The sequence below is a fragment of the Pan troglodytes genome, chromosome 1, assembly GCF_028858775.2.
Source record: "Pan troglodytes isolate AG18354 chromosome 1, NHGRI_mPanTro3-v2.0_pri, whole genome shotgun sequence".
Classification (NCBI taxonomy): Eukaryota; Metazoa; Chordata; class Mammalia; order Primates; family Hominidae; genus Pan; species Pan troglodytes.
The window spans coordinates 225,802,577-225,818,927 of record NC_072398.2 but is presented as its reverse complement, the minus strand read 5'-3'; the positions used below and the strand labels follow the sequence as shown (position 1 = coordinate 225,818,927).

Here is a 16,351-nt window from a genome sequence, read left to right as displayed (position 1 = left end):
TTTAATGGGAGCCAAGGTAGGACTGAGCATTGAACTTCCAGCTATGCAACTCGCAGGGCACAATTTCAAGTGTGGAAACCATCTGTAGGCAAGCTCTTTTAAAAACATGAATTTTAGACACCGTAAATTCTAAAGCAGACACTTTTGCATTACTGTTTGAATTTCGCAAGGGCACCACCAGGCACCAGAGTCTTTCAAAGTCACTCACAGCAACAATTGCATTTTTTCCCCAGCCTTGGTAGCCCCTTTCAGTTGTCTAGCCTCTGCACTGTGGCACACCACTGACATTAAATCCAGTCATGGCCTAAGTGGCATGAGGCAGCTATTTCCAGGGCACCTCCCACCTCCTTGGCATGGGAGGCTTCCCAGTCACTCCTCCTTCGTGTCCCCTCTTTCCAGAGCCTCCAGAGCTCTTGGCATCAGGGGCCCCCATTGCTGGGCCCCACACGGGAGAACACATCTGGAAGCACTATTCCTACAGCTCCCTCTGCTGGAGACGAAAGTGACAGTTTGTTGCAAAGACCTGTAGAAACATTACTTACACGTTCATTTCTGTACACATTTAGTTAATTTAGAACCTGGGACTTTTACAATCGATTCCCCAAACCCCTTTATGGCAGCAACACTGAAGGAGCACAGTTTCTCTCTCTAGGAAGAAGAGGATTAGCAGACATAATTGTGTGCGTCAAGAGAAATTTGTAATCAAAAAATGAAAGTAAGACGAATGGCCCAGAAACCCGCATTTTATTGACAGTCATTTTCCCACAGAGAATCTTAGAAAGATGTCGCGTTTTCTTTTAACGAATGAGAGAAGCCCACTTGTATCCCTGAATCATTGAGAAAAGCAACAGATACAACTGACAGTCACACTTTTTAAAATCAAACAGTCACTCCCTTCAGCCCACACCTCCACACCCGCATCTGCCTCCCCAATGGCTGTCAGTTCGGTAAAGTCACCCTCTCCTTCTACTCTGGTATTACCACGAGAATTGAAATTTTTAAGCAGAAAAAAAAAAGAAGTCAAGTTACAAATAAATGAGTGGCGAACCAAGGGAAGCCCTTTGACTATGATTTCCAATTTTCTGTTCAATCCACACTGCAGAGATACAAGGATAAACCACCATTTTGGTTCCCAAGTTTTATTCAAGAACTCATACAAAATTTTCCAGATAAATGAAATTTAATCCTCGTCTTCCTCCTCTTCTTCGTCCTGGTTAATCTGGAAGTAACGTAATTCGTAACTCTCTTTGCTGTTAGCAACTACGCGCAACCAGTCACGTAGATTATTCTTCTTCAAATATTTTTTGGTGAGATATTTCAAATACCTGCAGAGAAAGGACACAAGAACTCCACTAGACAGTTGGTGCTTGCATTCTAAAACATTTTAACATTTATAAAACCCAGCACTCAAAATCATTACAATTCAAGGTGTTTTCCCAAGCCTCAAAAATGGCAAAGGTAAGGCAAATACACCCAGCCAAGGCTCTGAGTTATCAGCCACGTACCATTGACATTGGCAGTAACAATTAGAATAGCCTCGGCATGGTGGCTCAGGCCTGTAATCCCAGCGCTTTGGGAGGCCAAGGCAGGCAGATCACTTGAGGTCAGGAGTTCGAGACCAGCCTGAACAACATGGTGAAACCCCATCTCTACTAAAAATAAAAAAATTAGCTGGGCGTGGTGGTGCACGCCTGTAATCCCAGCTACTCGGGAGGCTGAGGCATGAGGATCCCTTGAATCCAGGAGGCGGAGGGTGCAGTGAGCTGAGATTGTACCACTGCATTCCAGCCTGGGTGACAGAGCAAGACTGCCTCCAAAAAAAGAAAAAAGAAAAAAAACCAGGCCAGGGGCACTGGCTCACGCCTGTAATCCCAGCATTTTGGAGGGCTGAGGCAGGCGGATCATGAGGTCAGGAAATGGAGACCATCCTGGCTAACACAATGCAACCCTATCTCTACTAAAAATACAAAAAATTAGCCAGACATGGTGGTGGGCGCCTGTAGTCCCAGCTAGTCAGGAGGCTGAGGTAAGAGAATCGCTTGAACCCGGGAGGCAGAGGCTGCAGTGAGCCGAGATGGCGCCATTGCACTCCAGCCTGGGCAACAGAGCAAGACTCCATCTCAAAAAAAAAAAAAAAAAAAAAACAAGAGCAGATAAGTAGATAAGTAGATGTACCAGTTGTCCATGAAAATGCAGCAAACACCTATAACATGGTTTTTAGTGACCACTGGAGAAAGATAACAGGATAGAAATTTACAGTTAAGTACGCAACCTCAATACCTTTTATGCAGAAAATAGTGCGTTTCCAAAGAGCTGTAAGCGCTGCGCACACATCACCTCACGGAGTCAAACCCCCTTTTGAGGTTGTCTGGATGATGAGGACTGCTTCTTAGGGGTGTGCACACACTCGCTCCTGCTCACCACCCAACACACAGGGACAGAATGCCACCCTGCCACTGCGCTCACGCCCAGAGAGCACAAAGCCTTTCAATCAGCCTGCCCAATTGCTGCTTTAGCCAGGTGAGAGCTAAACACTCACCACAACAGGGTGATCATTTAAAAACTCTTTTATTTATTTTTTTAGACAGAATCTCCTTCTGTGGCCCAGGCTCACTGCAACCTCTGCCTCCAGGATTCAAGCAATTCTCATGCCTCAGTCTCGCACGTAGCTGGGATTACAGGTGTATAACACCATGTCCAGCTAATTTTTGTAATTTCAGTGGAGATGGGGGTTTTGCCATATTGGCCAGTCTGGTCTCGAACTCCTGGCCTCAAGTGTCTGCCCGCCTCAGCCTCCCGAAGTGCTGGGATTATAGGTGTGAGCCACTGCGACCAGCCAAAACACTCATTCTTTATGGAAAGGCAAAAACTGGCTTTTGTGCCCAACACCCTAACTACATAAAGATGACCTAAGGGCTGGGCACGGTGGCTCACGCCTGTATTCCCAACACTTCGTGAGGCCAAGGTGAGAGGATCCCTTGAATCTAGGAGTTCGAGACCAGCCTGGGCAACATAGCAAGACCCTGTCTCTACACAACATTTTTTTTTTTAATTTAAAAAAAAAAAGATGAAGTGCACCACAGTCTTGGCAGCTCTCTCACCGGCTTGCTTCCGTGGCCCTGAGGCTATTCCAAATCTTCCCAAGCCATAAAGAGGGAATTTCACAACACACAAACCCACAGCAGAGCCAATTCATCTACCCAAGCTGTTTCTCCCACAGTGAAAGGGGACCCCTGCTACTAACCATCTCTTCAGACTATAGCAAGGATTACATGAGATGCTCAGAGAGATCCCTGGCATTTTTTTTTTTTTTTTTTGAGACGGAGTTTCACTCTTGTTGCCCAGGCTGGAGTGCAATGGCACGATCTCCGGCTCACCTCAACCTCCGTCTCCCGGGTTCAAGCAATTCTCCTGCCTCAGCCTCCCGAGTAGCTGGGATTACAGGCATGTGCCACCACGCCCAGCTAATTTTGTATTTTTAGTAGAGACGGGGTTTCTCCATGTTGGTCAGGCTGGCCTGGAACTCCCGACCTCAGGTCATCCACCCGTCTGGGCCTCCCAAAGTGCTGGGATCACAGGCGTGAGCCACCGCGCTCAGCCTGGATCCCTGGCATATTCACAGGACCCAAATGTCATGAACCAACAGACTCACCATCTCCAAAAAAGGAGCACTGTGACAGTGCTCCACACCAACAAAGCAATCTCCACACCAACAAAGCAATCTCCACACCAACAAAGCAATCGCCACAAAGTGTGAAGATCTCAATTCAACTGTCCACTTTTTGCTAAGCAAAGATAAATCAATTTGGTCATTCCATCTAAAAAGTATACTTTTGTCAATTATTTCCACCAGATTGTATTCAGATGAGGTTAATTCAAAATTTCAGGTGGTTGAAATGTTCCCTGACATAGCCGGGCATGGTGGGGCACTCGTGTAGTCCCAGCTACTTGGGAGGCTGAGGTAGGACTGTTTGAGCCAGGAGATGGAGGCTAGAGTGAGCTATGATCACCCCACTGCTCTCCAGCCTTGGTGACAGAGTACGACCCTATCTAAAAAAAAGGAAAAAAAAAAATCCCTAATAGTACACTGGGGAAAAAAATCAGGTTAAAAAAAAAACACACAAAAAAAAACCCTGTACAGGCCAGGCAGGGTGCCTCATGCCTGTAATCCCAGCACTTTGGGAGGCCGAGGCGGGTGGATCACCTGAGGTCAGGAGTTCCAGACCAGCCTGGCCAACATGACGAAACCCCCTCTCTACTAAAAATACAAAAAATTAACCGGGCATGGTGGCAGGCGCCTGTAATCCCAGCTACTCAGGAGGCTGAGGCAGGAGAATTGCTTGAACCTGGGAGGCGGAGGTTTCAGTGAGCTGAAATCACGCCATTGCACTCCAGCCTAGACAACAAGATCAAAACTCGTTTTCAAAAAAATAAATAAATAAAAATCCTGTACAAATTCAGAGACAGAAAAAGTTCTAAATTCAGGACACCTTGAACCTTTCAGGAAAATTAACTATTATCATCAAGAAAGGAAAGCTGTAATAGATGATTAAGGCACCTTCCCTACTCCACTGGATAAAGAACAGAAAGTTTGTGAAAACGCAAGTGACGCATGTCAGGAGATACCCTCACCCTGGTAAACAGGTCACAGAAAGGTAGCAGAATCTTCCCCAAGGGCTCTGCTACAGCCCAGCAGGCCGGACGCTTTGTACCCCCACCAGAAGCCCCATTCTCACTGCTTCCCAGGCAGACTGTGAGGACTTCACTTAAGCTTCAAAGTCTCTTCTTCACGGACATAGCTAAACATAAAAGCATTAACTACAACCAATTTGTACTAACATACCTTAAAATTTCCCACCACTTGATTTAGTATGTTGGTTTTCTTTTGTTTGTTTTTTTTGAGACAGAGTTTCGCTCTTGTTGCCCAGGCTGGAGTGCAATGGTGCTATCTTGGCTCACCGCAACCTCCGCCTCCCTGGTTCAAGCAATTCTCCTGCCTCAGCCTCCCCAGTAGCTGGGATTACAGGCATGCACCACCACACCCAGCTAATTTTGTATTTTTAGTAGAGACGGAGTTTCTCCATGTTGGTCAGCTGGTCTCGAACTCCTGACCTCAGGTGATCCTCTGACCTCGGCCTCCCAAAGTGCTGGGATTTAGTATGATTAAAAGCTCCTAACAGGCCACAGCCCCAGGCTAGGAGCTGAGTATATGCAGATCCAATTCTTCAGCAACTGGTAAAGTATTTTAACCTCATCCTCAAAAACCAACACATAACATAGGAGGGAACTAGCAAATTAATGTCTCCATTTTTAAATGAAAGAAAATGGGCCCCCAGGAATTAACTAGAGTGGACTCTGTCTAAAGTGAGGTCTTCAGATTCCTTGTTCAGTGCCAAAGTAGCACTTACAAGGGAAACAACTGGAATTCAAAAGGAAAGCTCTTGGTCAGACACAGTGGTTCATGCCTGTAATCCCAGCACTTCTGGGAGGCCAAGGCAGGTGGATCACCTGAGGTCAGGAGTTCAAGACCAGTCTGGCCAACACGGCGAAACCCCGTATCTACTAAAAATACAATAATTAGGCCGGGCGCGGTGGCTCACGCCTGTAATCCCAGCACTTTGGGAGGCCAAAGCGGGTGGATTACAAGGTCAGGAGATCGAGACCAGCCTGGCCAACATGGTGAAACCCTGTCTCTACTAAAAAACAAAAAAAATTAGCCAGGAGTGGTGGCAGGCACCTGTAATCCCAGCTACTCAGGAGGCTGAGGCAGGAGAATAGCTTGAACCCAGAAGCCGGAGGTTGCAGTGAGCCAAGATCACGCCACTGCACTCCAGCCTGGGTGACAGAGTGAGACTCCGTCTCAGAAAAAAAAAAAAAAAAGAGGCCGGGCGCAGTGGCTCACGCCTGTAATCCCAGCACTTTGGGAGGCCAAGGCGGGCGGATCACAAGGTCAGGAGATCGAGACCATCCTGGCTAACACGGTGAAACCCCGTCTCTACTAAAAATACAAAAAAAAAAAATTAGCCGGGCGCAGTGGCAGGCGCCTGTAGTCCCAGCTACTCGGGAGGCTGAGGCAGGAGAATGGCGTGAACCCGGGAGGCAGAGCTTGCAGTGAGCCGAGATCTCGCCACTGCACTCCAGCCTGGGCAACAAAGCGAGACTCTGTCTCCAAAAAAAAAAAAAAGAAATACAAGAATTAGCTGGGTGAGGGCCAGGCGCGGTGGCTCATGCCTATAATCCTTGTACTTTGGGAGGCTGAGGCAGACGAATCACCTGAAGTTAAGAGTTCGAGACCAGCCTGGCCAACATGGCAAAACTCTGTCTCTACTAAAAATACGAAAAATTAGCCAGGCGTGGTGGCACACGCCTGCAATTCCAAAAACTCGGGAAGCTGAGGCAGAAGAATCGCTTGAACCTGGGAGGCAGAGGTTGCAGTGAGCCAAGATGGCGCCATTGCACTCCAGCCTGGGCAACAGAGCAAGACTCGGTTTCAAAAAAAAAAAAAGTAAGCTCTTACTGTGATCTAGAGACAGGAGGCAATTTTTTTTTTAATTGAGATAGGGTCTCACTGTGTCACCCAGGCTGGCCTGCAGTGGCACAATCACAGCTCATTACAACCCTAACCTGCTGGGCTCAAGCCATCCTCCCACTTCAGCTCCCCAAGTGGCTGGACTACAGGCACATGTCACCATGCCCAGCTAATTTTAACTCTTGTAGAGATGGGGGTCTCACTATGTTGCCCAGGCTGGTCTCAAACTCCTGGGCTCAAGCAATACTCCTGTATCACCCTCCCAAAGTGCTGGGATTACAAGCATAAGCCACTGTGCCCAGCCAAGAATATTTTTGAGAAAACAGTCTTGAAAGCAAGTCTGAGTACCTTACTGTTTAAAATACTTTAGCCTGGCTGGGCATGGTGGCTCAGGCCTATAATCCCAGCACTTTGGGAAGCCAAGGCGGGTGGATCACTTGAGGGGAGGAATTTGAGAGCAGCCTGGCCAACATGGTGAAACCCCCGTTTCTACTAAAAATACAAAAATTATCCAGGCATGGTGGCAGGTGCCTGTAGTCTCAGCTACTCAGGAGGCTGAGGCAGGACAACTGCTTGAACCCAGGAGGCGGAGGCTGCAGTGAGCCGAGATCGCGCCATTGCACAACAGCCTGGGCGATGGAGTGAGACTCCAGCTCAAAAAAAAATAAAACACTTTAGCCTGTGAAAGACAAAATTTTAAAACCACCAAAAGTTGACTATTGTTAACAACCATAATAGCATTCATCCACTGCCTCCTGCACTGAGCATAGTTCCAGAAATTAACAGATGCAAACCAATCACTCTGCGGGTGCCCCCACTCCCATGCAGGGAAAAGGCGGGCTGAGCACTGGGTGCACGCAGGCCACACACACTTCCCTCCTGTACCTTTTGGAGAAAGGCACCTCGGATGTCACGGTGATCTTGCTCTTGCTCCTTTCGATGGTCACCACCCCTCCACCAAGGTTCCCAGCTTTTCCGTTCACTTTGATCCTTTCTTGCAAAAACTGCTCCTGTAGAAATCATTAAATTGACCAATGAAGTGACAGGTTCATCTGTCTCAACAGAATATTTTATCTGTCTCCCAACACTGAACTAATATCATTTTTTGTTTTGGTTTTGGAGACAGAGTCTCACCAGCGCAATCACAGCTCACTGCAGTCTCAACCTCCCAAGCTCAAGTCTCGACCTCCCAGACTCAAGTGATCCTCCCACCTCAGCCTCTCAAAGTGCTAGGATTACGGGCATGAGCCATCCCACCTGGCCCCAGCTGACTTTACAATTTTTTTTTTTTTTTTTTTTGCGATGGAGTTTAGCTCTTGTTGCCCAGGCTGGAGTGCAATGGCGCGATCTCGGCTCACTGCAACCTCCGCCTCCCAGGTTCAAGTGATTCTCCTGCTCCACCTCCCAAGTAGCTGGGATTACAGGCATTCGCCACCAGGCCCAGCTAATTTTGTATTTTTAGTAGAGACGGGGTTTCTCCACGTTGGTCATGCTGGTCTCCAACTACCGACTTCAGGTGATTCGTCCACCTCTGCCTCCCAAAGTGCTGGGATTACAGGCGTGAGCCACTGCGCCTGGCTTAACATTTTTAAGAGAAGGGGTCTCTCTATGTTGTCCAGATTGGTCTCAAATTCCTGGGCTCAAGTGATCCTCCCACCTCAGCCTCCCAAAGCGTGGGGATTACAGGTGTGAGCCACCATACCTGGCCCTAATATCGGTTTCTTAAATGTTCAGTCTTTTTTAAAAATGGTAACAAATCCCATTTACATACATACTATGAGACAACATCCCAGTGTAAACGTACTTGACTACTTCCACACAAGGCCGACTGGGCCTCGCCACGAAAAGCTTAGTGGACAACACTAGACAGGAAACCCAAGGCCAGACTTTTACAAGATACGCCTGTAATCCCAGCACTTTGAGAGGCTGAGGTGGGTGGATCTCCTGAGCTCAGGAATTTGAGACCAGGCTAGGCAACATGGTGAAACCCTCTCTCTACAAAAAATACAAATATTAGCCGGGTGTGGTGGCATGTGCCTGTAGTCCCAGCTACTCAGGAGGCTGAGACAGGTGAATCGCTTGAGCCCAGGAGGCGGAGGTTGCAGTGAGCCGAGATCACGCCACTGCACTCCAGCCTGGGGGACAGTGAGACCCTGTCTCAAAAAATAAATAAATAAAACAAACTTTTACAAGGTACATGCAACCAAAGCTAAAAGCAACTTCTGAATCTAAGGAGTATAAAACACTGTTCACAGCACTATCAGAAAATAAGCCTTCAACCTAGTAGAAAGAGCAAAGACATAGGGACTGAAACAATTCTAGACCTGGTCCAGGGCCATGTGTGGTACAGCAGAAGCAGCAGCCACTCAGGAGGCTGAGATATTCTCTGCAAACTACTGTGTGGGCCTCAGCAAGACATTCACCTCCTTGTGCTTCAGAAAGCTTTGCCCAAAAAGGACCTTTTTAGTTGTTTTCTTGCTATGGCAATGACATGAAGTCCCTTTCAGCTCAAAATTCCTGTAATTTTCTGTTTAAAAACTCCAATACAAAATATGTTAACTGGCTGGGTGCAGTAGCTCACACCTGTAATCCCGGCACTTTGGGAAGCCAAGGCAGGAAGATTGCTCAAGCCCAGGAGTTCAAGACAAGCCTGGGCAACTTAGGAAGACCCTTCCTCTACAAAAAAATTTAAAAATTAGCTAGGTATGGTGGTGCATGCCTGTGGTGCCAGCTATTCCAGAGGCTGAGGTGGGAGGATCACTTGGGCCTATGAGGTTGAGGCTGCAGTGAGCCAGGATCATGCTACTGCCCTCCAGCCTGGACAACAGACCCTTTCTCAAAAAATAAAAATTTGGGAGACTGAGGTGGGCAGATCACGAGGTCAGGAGATCGAGACCATCCTGGCTAACATGGTGAAACTCTGTTTCTACTAAAAATACAGAAAATTAGCCAGGCGTGGTGGCGGGCGCCTGTAATCCCAGCTACTTGGGAGGCTGAGGCAGGAGAATGGCATGAACATGGTAGGCGGAGCTTACAGTGAGCCAAGATCGTGCCACTGCATTCCAGCCTGGGCAACAGAGCAAGACTCCGTCTCAAAATAAATAAATAAATAAAAATTTGGGGCCAGGCACGGTGGCTCACGCCTGTAATCCCAACACTTTGGGAGCCCGAGGCAGGCGGATCACAAAGGCAGGAGATTGAGACCATCCTGGCTAACACGGTGAAACTCTGTCTCTACTAAAAATACAAAAAATTAGCCGGGCATAGTGACAGACACCTGTAGTCCCAGCTATTCGGGAGGCTGAGGCAGGAGAATGGCATGAACATGGGAGGCAGAGCTTGCAGTGAGCCGAGATCACACCACTGCACTCCAGCCTGGGTGACAAAGAGCAAGACTCCATCTCAAAAAAAAAAAAAAAAAAAAAAAATTTGGCTGGGCACGGCGGTTCATGCTTGTAATCCCGATACTTTGGGAGGCCGAGGCTGGCAAATCACCTGAGGTCAGGAGTTCAAGACCAACCTGGCCAACATGGCGAAGCGCCGTCTCTACCACAAAAATACACAAATTAGGTGGGCATGGTGGCACACGCCTGTAATCCCAGCTACTCGGGAGGCTGAGAAAGAGAATCACTTAAACCTGGAAGGTGGAGGTTGCAGTGAGCCAAGATCACACCATTGCACTCCAGTCTGGGTGACAGAGTGAGATTCCACCTCAAAAATAAATAAATAAAAATAAAATGGCCAGGCGCAGTGGCTCATGCCTGTAATCCCAGCACTTTGGGAGGCCAAGGTGGGTGGATCACCTAAAGTCAGGGGTTCGAGACCAGCCTGACCAACATGGAGGAACCCCACCCCATCTCTACTAATAATACAAAAATTAGCCAGGCGTGGTGGCAGGCGCCTATAATCCCAGCTACTCGGGAGGCTGAGACACCAGAATGGCTTGAACCAGGGAAACGGAGATTGTGGTGAGCCGAGATTGCACCATTGCACTCCAGCCTGGGCAACAAGAGCAAAACTTGGTCTCAAAAAACAAAGTAAATAAAATAAAATAAACAAAAAGTATACATTAACCATAGATGGGGCACAGAGTGATTAAGTCAGAAATCTTGAATTCTGCATCTCAAGATTCATAAATGACTTAAGTTTTCTATCCTAAGGAGGCTTCCAGAAGGAAAGACAATCACACAAACAGATGAGTGGGCTGAGGGAATGGCTCAGAGGGAGGGAGGCAGGAATAACGCCAGAACAGGGCCACCATGTGAATACCAAACTGGAAGACACCAAAGTTGAAAAAGAGGAGGCCACAGAAAAGCCAGAAGTCACTGGATAGAGAAAGAACTAAGGAAATAGGGGATTTCTTGAAGGACACAGATGCAAACAGCATCTACATAAAGGCAATAAACTATAAGAGGTTACCTAAATTCCATTCTGGATAATTCGTGACCATAATTATTTTGTGTTTAAAAATTATTTTTGTTGTAATGATACTGATCCTGGCAATAGTTCAATCTTCTGGAGAATTTAGAGCAAATGCAAATTTAGGAGACTTCTGCACACAAATACGAAGTCTGAATCCCCCAAACATGGCTATTAGAGGAAAAAGAATAAAATGTCAAAACCAAACTGCTGAGTCAAAATGTGGCGGAAGGATTATTTAATATTTCTAGATTGCAATAGGATAGAGGAATATTGGGGAATGGGCCAAATACAGGGGCAAAAAATCAGCACAGAGCAAGATCTGAAGAAAAAAAAAAAAAAGCTCCAATTACAATTCAGCAAGCAGGGTACTTTAAACACTGAAGCTCAGATGCTTCATAATATAGAAAAGCTTCGGGAACTGCTGCCACCTGTCCAAAGCTCCACATCAAAGCAGTGAGACCCAGGACAGAGGCAGCCCATAGTCAGCATCAGGGTCCCTCACTTATGCTTAAACACACCAAACAGCAAGGGGGATGCCATGGACCCAGTGAAATTTGTCTGTTTCTCAGTAACTTTTTTTGTTTTGTTTTTGAGACGGAGTCTCACACTATCTCCCAGGATGGGGTGCAATGGTGCGATCTCTGCTCACTGCCACCTCCGCCTCCCGTGTTCACGCGATTCTTCTACTGCAGCCTCCCGAATAGCTGGGATTACAGGTGCACACCACCACACCCAGCTAATTTTTTGTATTTTTAGTGGAGACGGGGTTTCACTATGTTGGCCAGACTGGTCTCGAACTCCTGACCTCATGATCTGCCCACCTCAGCCTCCCAAAGTGTTGGGATTACGGGCATGAGCCACCGCGCCTGGCTTGTTTCTGGGTAACTTTTAAGTAAAATCATTTGTGGAAACTAAAGGAGAAAAACAAGATAGTCCTCTAACACCTCTGTGCTAGAGCCCTTCTTGCTTATTCTAAGCCCATCTCCTTTTACTCCTCACAACTGTTGCACACACAAGAAGAAACAAGACTTGGAAACAAACAAGTAATCTGCCCACATTCCCAGGCTAAAATGATACAGCCAGACCTGTGAAGCTGCCTATAAGCCTGAAAACAGAAATGTACCCCAGTAGGTTTTCTCAACAGTATCTCAAAATGTTCGTGACCACCCGAGTGGCAATAAGGATGTAACTTACAAAATTGGCAGCATCCATGATTCCATCTTCTACAGGGTGGGTGCAATCAAGAGTGAACTTCAGAACTTGCTTCTTTTTTTTGCCCCCCTTCACCACAAGCTTTTTCTAAGAAAATACACAAATGATAACAGAGATGAAGATTCAATCAGTCGGAAAAACAAGATTAACAGAACCAGAAACGTCATAGGTATAAAAGTCCATACAAATACAAAACTAATGGAAGTGTGCTCCCTTTGCCAGAGGGCCAAGAGGCATCATTGCCTGAGTGCCAGAGGTATAATGGGGCAGATGCTGCTGTACAAGCTTGGGGCCTGGGGTCATGCCCTTTTGATGGGGAAATCATTCTAGCACTCTTGACTCACTCAAACTTTCCAGTCTCCCCAATCTCTACAGGCATGAAGGTCTCTTAGTTTATGAACCACAATAAAATGAACATTTCCTTTTATTTGCCCTAACATTCCCAATTTCAAAAAAATACTATTTTTCCAAAATTAGAGTGCAGGCATACAAAATGCCTTGCATACCCACAATTTTCATATGAAATCAATCCTTGTCCTACATGTTCAGAGTAGGGTCCTGATCCGTCTTAGCTCATCTCCCTTAATCCTGTCTCATCCACCTTCTCATGAAGGGAGTTGCAAAGTATTCTAGGTGCCTGTCCACTCCAGCTTGGGCAAGGTTAAGGCTAAAACCTAGAATCTTATTACAACACTACCGTCAAGAACTTCTGACATTTTGATTCGCTTCATCTATGCATTAGTACTTCCAAACCACCCGGCAAAGCACATCCTACAAGGTTCCAGTTTCTTCACTCTTACGAAGAAGCTTCTGTTAATCTTATCTCTCTACAAACTTGACACCATTAATGCACTTGTGCATCGTACCAACCTGTACTTTCACGTTTAAAAGCTCTGCAGAACTAAATAGACTTTTCCAAAAACACATCTTACCTCCCTTCATGTTTAAAAGAACTTCATCTAAAACTTGTGTTAACTGGATCAACTTTTCAAACATTTGGCCACTACAAAAATCACTGATTTATTTTTTACAACGTCTCTTCGCAGTAATAATCTAAGAGGGATGCTTTAAGATCTATTCCGAACACACACAATCAATCAAGAGACCTACCCACAATGGGCTTGATACTTCTCCATCAAGGTTTTAAACCAAAAGGCATTCAAAAGCTCAACCAGACAGAAAGAGCAGAAGAACCGGAAATGTTAACCAGGGAGTCCCAACAAAAGAGGAAAAGTAGGATCTTGGGACGAAGAACACGGAAAAACAACTTTCTCAAATAACCTAGGAGGAGGGCGCCGCACAGCCCAGTCCCAGCATAGCTAAAGGAGAATGCAACGAGAGCCTTCTCCCTACACCACTGTAACACCCGTTTGGGTCTGTACAGTGCGCCCTGATAAACTAATTTCCTCTGGGGACGCTAAAAAGCTCCTCAAACCCAGGCCTCCTCTCCGAAAGCACGCCGACCAAGCCGCCCTTCCGCGGATTCGTCCCCGAGTCTTGGCCGTGGACTTCCGAATGCGCGGCTCCCCAGGGTAGCAGGTCTCGTTCTTCTTCCCCGCCCTCCACCCAGGTAATCAGGCCCCCGGCCGGGGTCCGAGGACCAGTGGCCGGCCCAGACCGCAGTCTCCAGGCTCCAGCTCCCCGCTAGCCCCTAGCTGGGGCCCCGGGCCTCCGAGACCTCCCGGATCTCCCTCACGAGCCTCGGGCCGCGGCCTCCTCCGCCTACAACGTGCTGGGATCGGCAGGGGCTCTGGCCCGCTCCGGCCGACCTGCCAGCCCACCCCAGCAGGACGCTGCAGGGCGCCGTCCCCAGCGAGCCTGGGTAGATGCCGGGCTCGGCGAGGCCCACGTGCCTCCCCTGGAGCCGAGGCCTCACGCGGAGCCATACTAACCACAGGAGCCATGGCGGCAGCGGAGTTAGAAAGGGAGGTGAGCGAACTACGCAGACGCAAAGAGCCCGCAGCGCGCAAGGCACGCAGGGTCCAGGCCGCACTAATCACTTTGCCACGCCCCTCGTCCGCCACCTTTTCTCTTGGTTATGTACGATAGGGGAGCGATTGGTTTTTCCTGAATGCAAAACGCGTCCTCTCTCAGGCCTGGAGGGTTTCTGGGGAAGGAAGGAGGCCCGGCGGGCTGTCCCACTGCGAACGATCGGAGGGGGGAAGCCAGACTGGACGAGCCCAAAGATAAATAAAGGGGTTGGCTTTACTTTTTGAAAGTCTTGGGAAGAAAAAAGAAATAAGGAAATTCACTATACTGTAAATTACCAGCTAGTGGGATGGAAATCGAATCTACTAATTTGGGGAAGTGGGGAAATTCCTTGTAGCCACCGGGAAATTTCGTTCAGAGGTCCCAATGCCAGACCACTATGGCTTCCTCAAAAAGCCCCAGCTTGGAAGCTCATGCCCAGGGGCTGTCTCCCAGTGCCTGTCCTTTTTGCTGTAGCCAGGCCGCCCCCTCGCTGATCACCACTCCCTAGTTTCCCAGCCCAAGCCTTCTAGTTTCCCATCCCAAACCAGTAAGTAGTTGAGGACCACCAGGAGATCTGGAAAATGCAGATTCCAATTCCGGCGGTCTCAGTGGCCTGAAATTCTGCATTTCTCACAAGCTCTCAGACGATGCTGATGCTGCGAGTCCATGGACCGCATGTGGAGAAGCAAAGGTCCTCATCCCCAGGCCCACAGGTCCCTTGAACTGGGCTACTTTGCACCCACTCACCCGCTGCGTCCTCACGGAATTATATTCCAGGATCCTGAATTGTAAATCACTCAGTGGCACACACACTCTCCACTCCCTTTACCTGGCTTGGGTGTACTCACCTAGCAAAAGTCCAATCACTGGAAGAGACTGTGCTGATGGGTCTAGCTTTCAACTCAGGCCTCAAGCCGGTTGACCAAGCTCCAAAGCCAGCTGCTGTTCTTGGCTCTATAATGCTCAGGCTGGGCCTCTGCAAACACTTCTGCTTTCCAGCTGATCCCGGTTTGGCTCTATCAATAGGGGGCTTTGCTTCCTGCTTGCTCCTGTCCTGTCTGGTGTCATCCACTCTTGCTTCTTTATCCTGGAGGTGGCAGTTGGAACATTCTGGAAGCAGCGGTGGAATCCAGTCTGCACTTATTCCAACATTTGCAGAACCAGCCTCGTTTTCTCCTCAGAGACACCAGCCCTAGCAGAGCAGCACCCTCTCCTCAGATGTCTGAGTTTCACCTCCCTGTGCCCCTCCTCAAGCATCTACATTTTAATAATACCACCCTACCAGTGGTAGCTACTTCCTGCAGTTGCTACTGTTAGTATTATACCCCGACAGTTACCTAAACACATCTTTATACCTAGTTAACAATCCTTTATATTAAATTCTCTCAGTTAAAAACTATAATGTGTTGTCTTTTGACTGGACCCTGGCTGATAACGGACCCTAAGCGAGCCCTCAGGGCTACTGACAATCCTAAATCTCTCCCCCAAGGGACTATTTCCCTTTCTTGTTGTTTTTAATAGAGACAGGGTCTTGCTCTGTCACCAAGGCTGGAGTGCAGTGGCGTGATCATAGCTTACTGCAGCCTCAAACTCCTGGGCTCAAGTGATCCTCCCACCTTGGCCTCCCAAATTGCTGGGATTACAGGCATAAGGCACTGCACCTGGCCCAAAAGACTATTTCACACCTCAGTCATAATGCCAGCCCCTTCTTCCTAAACCTCCCTCTCAGCAGTTGACTTTTATTGTTCTTTCCTTTTTCTTTCTTTTTTTTTTTTTTTCTGAGACAGGCTCTCGCTCTGTTGCCCAGGCTGGAGTGCAGTGGTGCGAATACGGCTCACTGAAGCCTTGACATCCTAGGCTCCAGCAATCCTCCCACCTCAGCCTCCTGAGTAGCTAGGACCACAGGTGTGCACCACCATGCCCAGCTGCATGTTTTTTTGTTTTGTTTTGTTTTGCTGTTGTAGAGAGTTGGTGTCTCACTATGGCTATGTTGCCCAGGCTGATCTAGAACTCCTGGGCTAAAGCAATCTTCCTGCCTCAGCCTCCCAAAGTGCTAGGATTACAGGCAGGAGCCATCACACCCAGCCTCCTCCCGTCCTTATCTACACTTGATCTTTAGACAAGACCCACATGCTCTTCCCTTTAAATATGACTCCCCAGGCCAATGTGTGCAGCCTCTACCCCTCCCTGGACTCCCCACAGGTACAGCCAGTGGCA

The 16,351-nt window shown here is 47.9% G+C and overlaps 1 protein-coding gene across 3 annotated transcripts; it reads right to left on the bottom strand.

Annotated features, from left to right (window-relative positions):
• Positions 1-725: 725 nt before the first annotated feature.
• On the bottom strand, positions 726-15,221 carry RPL22 (ribosomal protein L22). Of its 3 annotated transcripts, none has more exons than XM_063787129.1 (4): positions 14,983-15,221; positions 12,146-12,250; positions 7,415-7,539; positions 726-1,325 (listed from the first exon to the last, which is right to left on the bottom strand). In XM_063787129.1, the coding sequence occupies exons 2-4, from the start codon at positions 12,161-12,163 to the stop codon at positions 1,181-1,183; spliced, it is 288 nt and encodes a 95-aa protein (XP_063643199.1). In that variant the 5' UTR covers positions 12,164-12,250; positions 14,983-15,221; the 3' UTR covers positions 726-1,180. The 3 variants fall into 3 exon arrangements, with proteins under 3 accessions (XP_063643199.1, XP_003949328.1, XP_063643197.1); XM_003949279.6 differs by lacking the exon at positions 14,983-15,221 and adding an exon at positions 14,056-14,314; XM_063787127.1 differs by lacking the exon at positions 14,983-15,221 and adding an exon at positions 13,274-14,088.
• Between the last annotated feature and the right edge of the window lie 1,130 nt (positions 15,222-16,351).